A 13886-nucleotide genomic window follows, 5' to 3' on the forward strand; every position below is an offset into this window, starting at 1 on the left:
GTCAATAATAATATATATGGACCAAAACCAATTTTATTGACAAAAGTACGGGTTACATCTTCTTCCCTCCCCCTACTTTTCCATCCCACCATTTGTCTTCGATCAGAAGGCTTGATGCTGCTCCCTATGATCTACCCCAGCAACTTCCCTTGAGGAGTTTATGCTTTTCAATGGTGGGCGGGAATAATGGTTCACTCAACGCAGAGTCACTGGGCATTCTCCTGACCACCACTTCCAGCACAGCAGATTGTAGATGTGCCCTGCCCTTTCCTTTGTCTCACTCTGAGACACCAAATAGCACCCGTCCATTTGATGTCCACCTCGAGAACAGCAGGGCCACGGCTTACCCCTAATATTTCAACAGAACCTCAGTCCAACAGATGGCTCCCTAGCTGGCCTTCCCACTGGCCTCCACTCCTGATACAGCAGCATTCGCCTCCTTAAGCCTCCTATTTTTCTAACCTTCTTTCCCTTGTATAACTTGAGACTACTGCTTATCGGTGTTATTTCTCCTTACCTCCACTCCAGGTAAAACAGCCTGTTCCCGGTCTTTGTTTTCACAGCCTGTTAGGTTCCTAATGTATAGTCAAAAGTAAAGCCCTACTTCCATCTGGAGTGTTTTAGCCTGGCTGTGATTTTTCTGCTCTCAAATCGTAAAGCCAATGTGGTTAGGTTTTAATGATTATTGTGTTGCTCCTCAGCAGATTGTTAGACTCAGCGGCACTTCAGTGACACCCAAAGGGTGTCCACTCATGACCCCTAGTCTGTTTGGCGATCAATGGAAAGAGTCCTCGAAATGCGGAATCTTTAGGGGTTTCTTGATCCACATGTAGTGTGACTCAGCTCTGCTTAAGGCATTCCATAGACTGGGTTTTAGACTCCCAAGGATCTGCCTCCAAGTTTAAGTCACTTGAGAGTTTGTTGGTTAATTAAGTGTATAGCAGTTGCTGAGTGCGTTCAACTTTCTTTTCAAGAAGGAATATACCTCAAAGAAGTGAATAGCTACCCAGGAGGCATGATGTCTTTGCAGCCCAGCTGGTCCTGAACAAAAAGCAGGATTTCTAGACAACAAGAGGATAAAACTGGCCAAACACATCCCAAAGTTCACCTATTTATGTCATGAAAATCATTTTTCTGAACTCCACACGAGTGATCTTCGGTGCCTGCCTGGTCTGAGTGAGAATGAGGTTGGGGCACCACCAGACAGAGGAAGCACTTTTAATACCTGTTGCTGTAGTGCGAGGACTGTGGAAGGCTACTGTGAGCATGGCACCAAAAACAATGTGAGGGACAGCGGCTCTTCCAAGTTTGCCTAAAGAAAATATGACAGCAATTGTCTTGATTTGTGCTGGTCTCTTGGACTTCGGATGATGAGCGCGATGCCTACGTAGAGAGTTTACTGCAGTGTTTTGGCGTCAGCCCAGAAGCTGCAGTAAATATACGTAGGGGCTGGACTGTGGAGAGAAGTCTGGGAGACAGAGATGGACATTTCTCCCTTTCCTTTCCTGCCCTTTTGAGTATTTATTTTTGCTTTTGCGTGTGGGAATAATCTAACCTGGTATTTGAGTCATTATTTGTGGGCAAAAGAGACCGTCTACGCAGTGCCTATAGGTCAAGAGACTTTGTGGCACCAGCAATTTTGCCCTCAACCAGCATACTGGGTATGACATTGGGTATGTGGGGATTTCCTTCATAGCTAAAATAGTGGAAACACCGCTTGTGCTTCTACCAAGGCTATGGGAAAACACAGGAAGAGGCACAGCCTCAGCCAAGCTCCCAGCACTGAAGCAGATGAACAGTGCTGCCTTGGTGGAATAGTTCTTTCAGTAGTCTACCTCCATGTTGGAAGGACAACCAGGAGAGATACAGCAGGTATGGTCTTATGGGGGGAATATGACAGATACTCGTAACCTCCATTGGAAAGATACAAGTCCAATTCAAAACCTTACGACAGAGACTGGTCTCCCTACCATAGAACTATCCCCCTTCTCTTCACCCGTCCCATTCACACAGTTTTGTTCATACGTCCTCACGAGAAGTCTGGCATCCTTGCAGCTTCCCAACATAAGTGATTTCAGCACCCTTCCTATCTAGGGGTTGGTGTCCCCAGAACTGTGGGAACTATGACCCCCCTCATCCCAAACGTTAGTTTCTGTGGATACCGACAAATATGATTGGATGTCAAAATGCATGGTCAAGGGAAGCACACATATGGGAGTACGGATATACTATTCTAACTCCATCTCTACTTACCTTGACGGTGTTGTGTATATTGATATCCTGCATTCAATATTGCTCCACATCGATATTTTATAGGTGAATGACCCAAAGACATATCGTAGCACACAAAGAATTTGCATACATCTATTGTGGTTATTTGATGCATTCCATATGCACAAATGTGGTATTTACTTTCTCTAGTGCATGTATAATGTGATTCTACCAAGAGTGCAATAAAGATACAGTTAAAAAGAAAAAGAAAAATCCTGCATCTTTTTAATCACTGAATGCTGCCAAGTATGTCTCCACTCAAAGCACAATGGACAGATCATCGCCTCAACCCTTCACCACCATTCACAGCACAGCAGGCAGCCCACGTCCACCTCGTCTTACCTCCACTTGTAGCACAGCAGACAGCTCCTCGGCCCTAGTCTTGCGCAGGGAGTTTCCAGAATTTGTAACAAAAACCACTGGCACTTGGAGCTTCCCATGCCCATCAGAGAGTTTCTTAAAAGCCTTGACTGCGGCAGGTATAGGGCTCCGACCTCTGACCAGGACTCCATCAATGTCAAAGAGGAAGCCAAACGATGGTTGGTTCTGTGACAAAACAATGAATTGAGAAAGTAGTTCAATGTTAGCTTGTCTTTTAGCGCAATGTGCAATATTTCCAGACCTTCCTCTCTGGAAATGTACTAAATACATTCTGATGTTAAGTTATTCAATTCTCCAAAGAAGACAGAAAGTAGGATCTCATCGCATGCCTGCTAGCGGAGGTGCGTTTCCACATAGTCTGAGGCTTCCATCGCAGACTGGAGTCCGAGCCATCCTGTGATTATATGTTTTGTGCAGTGGTGTTCTGGCTTATCTCCAGGTTGGGCGGCCATGTCTACATCACTGAGCTGTTTGTTCATGATTGTGGAGTGACAGATGCGAGACTGGAGTGTGATTTCGATTGCTTACAATTTGGTTGGTAAACCTGCAAGTTGCCTGGTGGTTGAAGATAGTCAGGGCCGGACTGGGAACCAAAACCGGCCCTGGCAAAGTGCTCGGCCAGCCACCCCTTGGGCTTGGGGGTGCCGCCGAGCTCTTTGCCAGGGCCGGTTTTCGGCCGATTTTGTTACAGTGCCGATTTTGCAGCTTTGCTGCAAAAATGGACCTGTAACAAAAACGGCCCCCAGGGGCCCAAAACCAGGCCCACCCATGCGGCGCACCGGGGGATTGCCCGGTGCCCGCTACGGCCAGTCCAGCCCAGAAGATAGTCTAAGAGTGGTGCTAGATGTATGATTGCTGTTCTAGTTAATCAATCAAGGATTTGTAGAGCGAGGCAAATCGCCTGTGAGGGCTCAAGGGGCTGGAATTGCTGCTTGTTTTGTGGTGATCTGTTCATTCGAACAGCCAGGTTTTGAGTGCTTTCCTGAATTGCTGTGTTCTTTGTGACAGTGATACAACTGTCAGAGTTTCTGGTAAATGTGTTCTTTGTTTTGTGGGTTTGTTATTAATCAATAGTGAAGGATGGTGTGGGATGCTTTGTCCAATATGTTTGGTGCTGAGTGATGCCGCACAGTAACTAGTGCAGAAAGTATGATTATCAGTCTGACTGATGTTGTCTTGCATGTCTCTGAAATGTTCTAACTAATTATCGGAAAGCTTTCAATTATATTTCACGTTGTTTTTCCATTTAGTTATTGGGCCAGTGTTACAATTAAATGAAGGATACGTAGTCAAGAGATGTATATTAGGATCACAGCTTTATTCTTCAGATCAGATCCATATGATAGGCCCCACCAGGAGCAGCCACTTCGCTGCTCAGCCCTTTGTGGAAATTTAGCGTGCAAACTGAACATTATCTGCGCCATCTTGCCTCTCCCCAGCGCCACGCACAGCGAATGCACGGCCGCCATTTTAGGCACCCCACTCTCTCCCCGCTCACTCTCGACCGCCAGCGCTTTCCCCTGGCGCTGCAAGCATCCCCCGCGCGCTGGCCACCCCCGCTCTCTCATACAGGCCATAAAACCCTCTCCTTCTGCGCGATCCTGCTACGGAACCACTTCCGACCGACAACCCATACATGGTCATGCCTCTCCTTTGATAACCCCCTTCCTCTGCGCCCCATTGTCTGAACTGGTCCCAGGCCATCGCCTAGCCCTGCGGATGCAGTTTATTGCCCCTACTGTAAGGGAAACACCCCACATCAAAGGGATTACAGTAGAATCAAAGCCCCTACCCCCTGAGACCCGGCCGGTTGCACACACCCCCGGGAATTAGCGGAATTCCCTGCTGCGCGATAGCCATCTCCCACTGCGGGTAGGGTGGGAACCTCTACTGTAACCATGTGTGAGATCGGATCTGAGCCGGGGCTTCAGGGGATATTTCCCCGCACATCAAGGGAATCTCAAGAATGTACTATGTATAATAAAGCAATAAACCAGTGTATAAGAGACCAGGTCTCAGAGATGCAGTTAGAGCACCTCGTGACGATACCTTGCTGTCTGATCTGATGTGTTCTGCTCCGACGGAATAAAACTTTGTTTCCTGCCTTCCAGTCTCCGGCGCCTGCCTCTTTTATTGGTAAATTATCGAGTGGTATGAGAGGCGATTACCGCCGGGCAAATACTTGAAAGGTTATCGACTGAAACTGCCGCTACCATTTAACAATTGGCGCCCAACGTGGGGCCCATCAGCGACACGTGGATCCAGTGGGAGAGGTCCCGACGACAGAGTGAACGACTGCAACGATCGGGAGAGCTCCTGCCCAATAGACCCTCGTCTGGCAGCCGATCATCCGAACTTCACTGGTTCCGAGCAGACCTCTCTCGAGTGATCTACGGTCCTGACTGGGAACCATCAGGAGTGCCGCGGCAAATACGGAGAGTAGAGGACGATCGGGCGCTGGAGGCGGAAGACGAGAAACTGTCCACGCGGTCCGGGTAAGGTCGTGAAATACGACAAAAGTGCGAAATAATTGATTGATTGTTTGAATACTAGTATTGCTCATTGATTGTTCTCTTTGAGATATTCGCTGTCTACAAACGGGGAGGAGTAGAAATACTCTCTCTCTCTCCCTTTGCAGATAGTGAAGGGTAGGTAACGCAGACTTTTGTCCCCGTTGAAACCCGTCGTGCCTATCTTTATCTCCCCATTGATTGATTGTCCGAACATTGATTGTTTTGAAGAATAGTGCTTTTTGAGATATTCTCTGTTTGCAAATAACGTAGAATAGGAATATTCTGTCTAGTCTTTGCAAATAGTGAAGGGTAGGTAACGCAGACTTTTGTCCCCGTTGAAACCCGTCGTGCCTATCTTTATCTCCCCATTGATTGATTGATTGATTGTCCGAACACTAGTTGTTCGATATTGGTTCTTTGGAGGTATTCTCTGCTTACAAATAACGAAGAATAGAGATATTCTGTCTAGTCTTTGCAAGCAGTGAAAAGATAGGTAGTGCTGACTTTTGTCCCCGTTGAAACCCGTCATGCCTATCTTCTCCCCACTGATTGGTAGTTGGTTCTGCCCGGACCGCTTATTAGAGGTGAACCACCCGGCTCCACTGGAAGGCACCCCTAATAAGGACATGTTCACTAAATATGGACTAGTCGCCGTAGCTTATAGCAAGCTGTGGCATAAATATACCAAGAAGGACCCCGAAAGTCAGTGGCCACTGATGGGATCCTTCGACGACCGCAAGATAGAAGCGCTAGAAGTAGCTCTGCGTAGCAATAAGACGACGCCTACTATGCTTGACAGTATTGGCATGTGGCGCAAAGAAGCAACGCAACGGAAAAAGAGGGAAGAAGTAAAAGCAGAAAAGGAATTACGAAAGGCAGCTCACCTTGCCGCTAGAAAGTTAGAAGAAGACATAAAGGAGAGAAGGGAAACTAAACTAAGACAGGAGCCCGAAACCTCAGGCCAGTACGCTGTTAGGACCCCTTCTTTGCTCTACCCTGAGTTGTCCTCCAAGCAGCGAACGAATGACGAATTACTGTTAGGTCCCCCGATCATTTACATGCCCCCTCCGTATGCACCCTCCCAATCAGTAGTGCAACACCCACAACCCCCGAACACGAGCGAAAGCAGTACAGGGGCCTCGGCCCTCACGGCCTCCGCGCCGGCTGAGCCTCTTGTACTGAACCCAATGTCGACTACAACGCTAGATGACCATGAGATGGGAAAGAAAGAGTCCACCAGAATGAATCGATTAACTAAGGATGAACGAGCAGGAATCGATAGGATAGTAGGGACGCTAGTGGAGCGAAAAGAAAGTGAGGAGTATATAACAGACGTGTATAGCTCGTATGCCGACAGCCGCAGACGACACTTCGTCGTACGGCTCTGTTATCACGCCCTGAATGCATATGAGGACAGATACCACGATAAAGGTCCCGAAGGCTTAGCGGCCCTATATAGGAAGGTAGACATTGGGGAAGAAGGAGAGGGCGATGTAACGAACCTCTTCACTCGTACACTCGAGGTCTACCGACACCTTAAAGAACATGGACAGACCACCAAAACAGAAACCCCCATAGCAACTAAGCCCCAGGGAGGAAGGGCCGATGCCATGATGCCCATTAAAGAAGCTGCCCCCTACTGGGTCCCCCCACGGGGTCAGGGAACACACGACGACATCAACCACCAAGATGCGAAGGGAAGGGTTGTATATAACTGGGTCTACCAGCCGTGGGACCGGCAAGATATTTTGACTTTTAGAAAGACTCTACCCGACTTAAGAAAGAACCTGACTGCCTTCTACACGGAATTAGGTACAGCCTTAGGCTCAACGATAATGACGTTAGCAGATATCGACTTGTTCTTTGGGCTATGTCTGCCGGCTGATGTGTGGAAACAAATCCGGAAAGTTGACCACGCTGAGCCGTTCGGATATACCTGGGTACAACTCGATACCATAGATAAACAGCGAGAACCAGGACAGAAACCCCCGAAAGCCATCTTAGAGCTCCCAGACAAGATTGTACAAAAGCTGAAGACTCTAATCCCAGAAAGAAAGGTAGACTGGTCGATAGTGACGGCTTGCCGCCAGAAACCCCAGGAGGATGTGTCTGAATACTTCTCCCGATTCGAGACTGTGTTTTCCGATTACAGTGGCCAAGACATGACCACCGCAACCGGACACCACCTCTTTGTCCAGAATTATGTAAAGGGTCTGTCTCAAGAAGTTTCCCAGAAGCTACAGACCAGCGAGAGCAGTTGGGCAGCCTCCAAACCCGCAGCGATTCTCCAGATGGCCCAATACTACGAAAACCAGAAGAACGAGAACGATAGGGCGTCAGAGAAGAAGAAAAAGGAATTCAAGGAGAGGGTGATGATAGCACAGTTGCAAGGGGTGACCATAGGAAGGGAACCCCCAAAAGAGAATTACCAACCAACCGCCCCTAGAAAGCTACCCCCTAGAGACCATACACCTACACCCTACAACGGACGGAGAGACTTAGATGGAAATCAATGTGCGTTCTGTAGAGGGTTCGGACACTGGAAATCCCAGTGCCCGGTCCTTCTGGAAATGAACAAGAATAGGGACCCCAGAGACACAGCATATGACCCCAGAAATAGAGGACAGGGACGAGGGCACACGAACAACACCATCAACGACAGGCCAGGCAGACCAAACACCTTTGATCGCCCCCGCCAAAACCAGTGTCAGCAGTCCGACTATGAGAGCACTCATGACTTCGCATAGGACCGCCAGGGGCAAGGAAGGGATCCAGTCGAACTCCGTGTTGACCAGCAAGGTCCTTACGTCACCGCTAAGGTCTTGGGCACAAAATCTCCATTCCTGGTAGATACTGGGGCGACACGTAGTGCGTTATCTAAACGACTGATTCCTAGGGCACCCTTGTCTGGCTCACACGTAACCTCAATAGGCTTTGACGGAACGCCCTCCACTAACCCCTTATCAGCACCAATCTCCTTTGACTTAGAAGATAACACCACTGACACGACCTTTCTGCTCTCCTCCAACACCCCCGATGCTATTATGGGACTTGATTTGCTAAAGCATTTTCGAGCCACCATCAGATGCTCCCCAGACGGAGTTCGAGTCATCCTACACGATAACCCAGATCTGTCCAGACCCTGTCACACACGGCGTATGCTCTCTATAACCGATGCTGATATGTCCCTACTCGACACATTACCTTCACATCTATGGGCTAAAACCGACTCAGATGTAGGGCGCATGGTTATCAACCCGGTACACATAACCGTCCGACCGGACGCAGTGCTCCCAAAGCTTCCACAGTATCGGATATCACCCGAAGGCGAGAAGGCATTGGTGGAAATCATCGAGTCCCTGGTCGAGGCAGGAGTGGTAGAAGAAGTAGTCAGTAATGTTTGCAACAGCCCTATCCTACCCATTGTAAAGAAGCAAGGCGAGGGGGATAAGAAAGCCTACCGTTTCATTGTTGACTTGCGAGAGGTTAACAAAGTAGTCATACCCCAGTACCCCGTAGTCTCAGACATCACCACCATCCTCACCCTGATTCCATCCACTGCCACCATCTTTACTGTTATTGACCTCAAGAACGCATTCTTTTCCATCCCCATCCACCCAGACAGCCGCTACCTGTTCGGCTTCACTTTAAAAGCCCGTTCGTACAGATTCTGCAGGGCACCCCAAGGCTACACTGAGAGTCCCAGTATTTACAGCCAAGCCCTCAAGAGGCAACTGGATGCAGTCCAACTACCCGATGGAGTGGTGTTGATACAGTACGTCGATGACATTCTTTTGGCGGCCGACACCACTCCTCTTGCCGTCACAGCCACCATTCACCTCCTCCGCTTCCTTGCGGAGAACGGTCACAAGGTCTCCAGAAAGAAATTGCAATTCTGCCAGCCCCAGGTAACGTATCTGGGCCACCTACTATCCAAAGACGGGAGGAAACTTACCCCTGACCGAATTCAAACCATCCTAGAAACCCCTGTTCCCAAAACTCAGAAGCAAGTACGATCCCTAGTGGGCCTCACCTCCTTTTGTCGACAGTGGTTGCCAAACTTCAGTCTCACCATAAAGCCTCTGCTTTCCCTGCTGGCTAAGGATGTCCCCTTCCCCCTCCCCTGGACACCCGAATGCCAATCCTCCTTCAAAGAATTACGAGACGCCCTCTGCTCGGCCCCAGTCCTAGGAACCCCAGACTACACTAAACCTTTCTCCCTCTACACCCACGAAAGGGAGGGATGTGCGTTGTCTGTCCTAACCCAGTCCATAGGCCCTAAGCAACGCCCTTGTGCCTACTTCTCTGCCACTCTCGACCCCGTAGCCAGAGCCTTGCCCGCCTGCCTTCGAGCAGTAGCCGCCGCTGCTGTCTCTATCCGCCAAAGTGAGGGGATCGTGCTCTCGAACCCCCTCACAGTATTGGTACCCCATGCTGTTGATACCCTCCTGAACCAAACCAAGACTCAACACCTGACTAGCGCACGACTGACTGGGTATGAACTGACTCTGCTTGCACCCCATATCACATTGAAACGATGCACCACTCTGAATCCAGCTACTCTACTACCTCTCCCTGACGCTGACCCCAATGCATCCCCTATACATGACTGCGTGACCCTCACCGACGAACAAACCAAGAGTAGGGTTGACCTCCGGGATACTGCCTTCCCGGACCCTGACGGAGAACTGTGGGTGGATGGCTCATGCATCAAGCTCCCTGATGGCACCACCTCAGCTGCCTATGCAGTCACCACAGCTCGAACAGTTGTTGAGACAGCCCGCATCACACAGCGATCCGCACAGGCGGCTGAACTAATTGCCCTCACACGAGCCTGCATCCTGGCAGCAGGGACAACCGCAAACATTTACACAGACAGTCAGTATGCCTTTGGGGTAGTTCACCACTTCGGGCTCTTATGGAAAGAGAGGGGATTCTTGACTTCTCATGGCACACCCATCCTGCATGGAGATCTAGTCTCTGCCCTGACCGAAGCAGTCCTCCTCCCCACACGGATAGCTGTGATCAAATGCCAGGCACACAAGAAGGTGACAGACATTATAGGTCAGGGAAATGCACTAGCTGACATTACTGCCCGAACCACAGCCGAGAATAGGTCCACGACCCGCATGTACGTGACCAGGTCACAAACTGAGAAATGGAAGGATGCTAGGGAAACGATTAGGGATATCCAACTAGCCAGCACACCACACGAATTAACTGAATGGGCCCGGGTAGGATTGAAGGACGATGACGGTTGTTGGCGAACTAAAGACTCGAACAAATGGTTGCTACCCGACTCATACTTGATCCCCATGCTGCCCATGGCACACTCCCCCACACACATAGGGTCTGCCCCCATGATCGAACTCATCTCCAAAGTCTGGCACAACGACAGAATACCAGACTCAGCCAAACGTCTGGTCCAACAATGCCTAGTATGCCTCCAACACAACCCTGGGAAAGGAACTGCTGTACCCCGGGGAGTGTTTGGGGTCCCCAATCACCCCTTTGAAGTCCTACAAATGGACTATGTCCAGCTAGAAAGGTGCCAAGGTTTAAAGTATGTGCTTGTCGTTGTGTGTGCCTTCAGCAAGTGGGTGGAAGACTACCCAACCCATGACAACACCGCTATGACTACCGCAAAAGTACTACTGAAGGAGTTCTTCCCCCGATACGGCCTTTGTCGAATTTTGTGGAGCGACAATGGCCCCCACTTCGTAGCCGAAGTTATCCAACTCATCTTAAAGGGGTTGGGTGTAAAACAGAAGTTCCATGCGGTCTTCCATCCCCAATCTGCAGGCCTGGTTGAGCGACACAATGCCACATTGAAGCTTAAGATAGCAAAAATAGTCGCCACCACAGGACTAAGATGGCCAGACGCTCTCCCACTAGCATTGCTATCAATGCGTTCCACCCCCACCAAACACCACTTAACCCCCTACGAGGTCGTCTTTGGGCGGCCCATGAACCTTTGGACTGCACCAAAACCATCATCCATCCACGACGTCCCGGACGTCCTCATGTCTGACTATTTGTATAACCTAACTAAGACGTTGTCTGTTATCCATCAGCAGGTGCTGCACGCCATTCCCGATGTTTCCAGGGGCCCGGGACACGACATCCAACCCGGTGACTTCGTCTTAGTGCGTAACTTCCAGCGCACCAAGAGTCTGGAGCCCCGGTGGACGGGCCCCCTGCAAGTCCTGATCACCACCCGAACAGCTCTTCGAGTGGAGGGGAAACGCAATTGGCTGCATGCACACCACTGCAAGAAGGTATCACCGACCCGGACAACCACGGACAACATCACCGCCCAAGAGGAACTACTGGACAAAGACCGACCATCCCTGAGCCGCTGCCCGGATACAGAGACACTTGAGTTGATTGAATATCCCGATCCCACTGTCCCATCCAAAGAAGGGTATAACTTGCGACGAAAGGAGAGAACTTCGGCTAAGCAGACCACAGGCTAAGTGGAAATCTCAGAACGGTAGCCTAGTCACTTCAAAGGCCACCAGGAGAGAAACTAAAACAAAGTCTGTGGTTCTGCCCGCTACCGAGTCTCTTGAAGGTGATGGAAGCGCCCGACATGAAGATGATGGAAGCAACCGGACGTCCGAAGATCCACTTCAAAAACCCAAAGACTGACCGAATGCACAGCTTTAAGACAATAGCACTTTTCATTTCCCTTCTCTTTTGCCTTCTCCTCGTGGTTACCTTCTGGATCATGGAGGAGAGCACACCCGCTCATAAGACATTGCTGACTACCGTTCAACCTACCACCACGAAAGAACACCATCTGATCTCACTTTCACCCCAACTCCGAGAAAGGCGTAAGGAGTTCTGGAATAACTCTTTTGTGCAGTTACTCCACCAACACAATCTTGCCACCAACGCCACTAACTGCTGGATCTGTGGATTGCTACCACATGCCACTGGGCACTCAATCCCTTTCATCCCTTCACCTTTTTCTGTCCATGGTTCCTGCCTCGCCTGGCTGATCCTCCTGCAGGAGAGCTACAAGGACAATGCCACTTCCGGCAGAACCATGTCACACTTCTACCATGGGTTCTGGCTGAACAAAACTGGTAGAACTTCCGCCCTCTTCTGCCCTCTGAGATCGAACACTTCCTTTCACATGGACATCCCTGCCAAAGAACGAGTTGAAATGCAAGTGTTCAACAATCCAGCCAGACCCACCTTCTCTTACCTCCGAAAACGGACGGCCGCCACCCTAACAGTGGCCCTGTCCGTCATCAACATCACTGGATCTGTATGCCTCGAAGGCCTGGGGGCACAGCTGGTGGGCCACAGCTCCTGCCTCATCACCCGAACATTGGACTCAGTTGACCCACCTTCCTTTGTTGCCTCCCCGAATATGTACTTCGTGTGTGGTACTAAGGCCTACACCTGGCTCCCGAAAGGTTGGGGAGGCACCTGCTACATCGCCTTTGTCCTTCCTCCGACGTATGTGGCTCCAGCAAACCATCACCGACAGAAACGTGCCAAAGACATTGTACAAACCGACTCCACCAGAGCACAGTTCATGGACGCAGTAAAGGGTCTTGTTCCGCTCTGGGGTCCGATGGCAAACAGCCGTGCCATCCGCCACTTAACCCAGGCAGTCGAAACAGCAATGAACATTACAGCTGGCGCCCTCGCCAACAACACCGCTGAGCTTCAGGCCGTCCGCCTGGTGGCTCTCCAGAACCGCCTTGTTCTAGATGTGGTTTTGGCTGACCGCGGAGGAGCATGCCGCATCATTGGGTCCAGCTGTTGTACCTACGTACCGGATAACTCACCCTCAGTCTACAAAGCAATTGAACACCTCCACAGACTGTCCACAGAGGTCCATCAAGAACAAGAGGAATGGTCACTGGGGAGTTGGTTTTGGGACGCTATTAAAGGTTGGGGATGGAGGCTGTTTTCATTTATCCTCATACCAATCATGATACTATGTGGATGTTGCTTGGGGATTCAGTGTCTGCCACCTTTATGTTCGCTTTTTATGAACTGCATCTGCCCTAAGACTTTGGACTTTGAAACTGAGCGGATGAAAGCTCTGAATGAGGTGGAGGTACGGGGTATTATGGGGATAGATCCAAACTAGGCAAGCTGGCGAGACATGTTAAAAGGGAGGACTGTGGAAATTTAGCGTGCAAACTGAACATTATCTGCGCCATCTTGCCTCTCCCCAGCGCCACGCACAGCGAATGCACGGCCGCCATTTTAGGCATCCCACTCTCTCCCCGCTCACTCTCGACCGCCAGCGCTTTCCCCTGGCGCTGCAAGCATCCCCCGCGCGCTGGCCACCCCCGCTCTCTCATACAGGCCATAAAACCCTCTCCTTCTGCGCGACCCTGCTACGGAACCACTTCCGACCGACAACCCATACATGGTCATGCCTCTCCTTTGATAACCCCCTTCCTCTGCGCCCCATTGTCTGAACTGGTCCCAGGCCATCGCCTAGCCCTGCGGATGCAGTTTATTGCCCCTACTGTAAGGGAAACACCCCACATCAAAGGGATTACAGTAGAATCAAAGCCCCTACCCCCTGAGACCCGGCCGGTTGCACACACCCCCGGGAATTAGCGGAATTCCCTGCTGCGCGATAGCCATCTCCCACTGCGGGTAGGGTGGGAACCTCTACTGTAACCATGTGTGAGATCGGATCTGAGCCGGGGCTTCAGGGGATATTTCCCCGCACATCAAGGGAAT

At 50.3% G+C, this 13886-nt stretch overlaps 1 protein-coding gene across 5 annotated transcripts in view; it reads right to left on the minus strand.

Annotated features, from left to right (window-relative positions):
• HDHD5 (haloacid dehalogenase like hydrolase domain containing 5) overlaps window positions 1–13886 on the minus strand; it is a 179336-nt gene that overhangs the window by 119601 nt on the left and 45849 nt on the right. For all 5 annotated transcript variants that reach the window (XR_014981216.1, XR_014981217.1, XM_085652187.1 and 2 more), the window contains one exon: window positions 2614–2817. Coding sequence is in view for 3 of the 5 variants with exons in the window: in XM_085652187.1 (XP_085508313.1) it covers window positions 2614–2817 (204 nt within the window). In the remaining 2 variants the exon portion in view is untranslated. The remainder of the gene's footprint in view (window positions 1–2613; window positions 2818–13886) is intronic.

The sequence above is a fragment of the Triturus cristatus genome, chromosome 4_1 (genome assembly GCF_964204655.1).
Source record: "Triturus cristatus chromosome 4_1, aTriCri1.1, whole genome shotgun sequence".
NCBI classification, from domain to species: domain Eukaryota; kingdom Metazoa; phylum Chordata; class Amphibia; order Caudata; family Salamandridae; genus Triturus; species Triturus cristatus.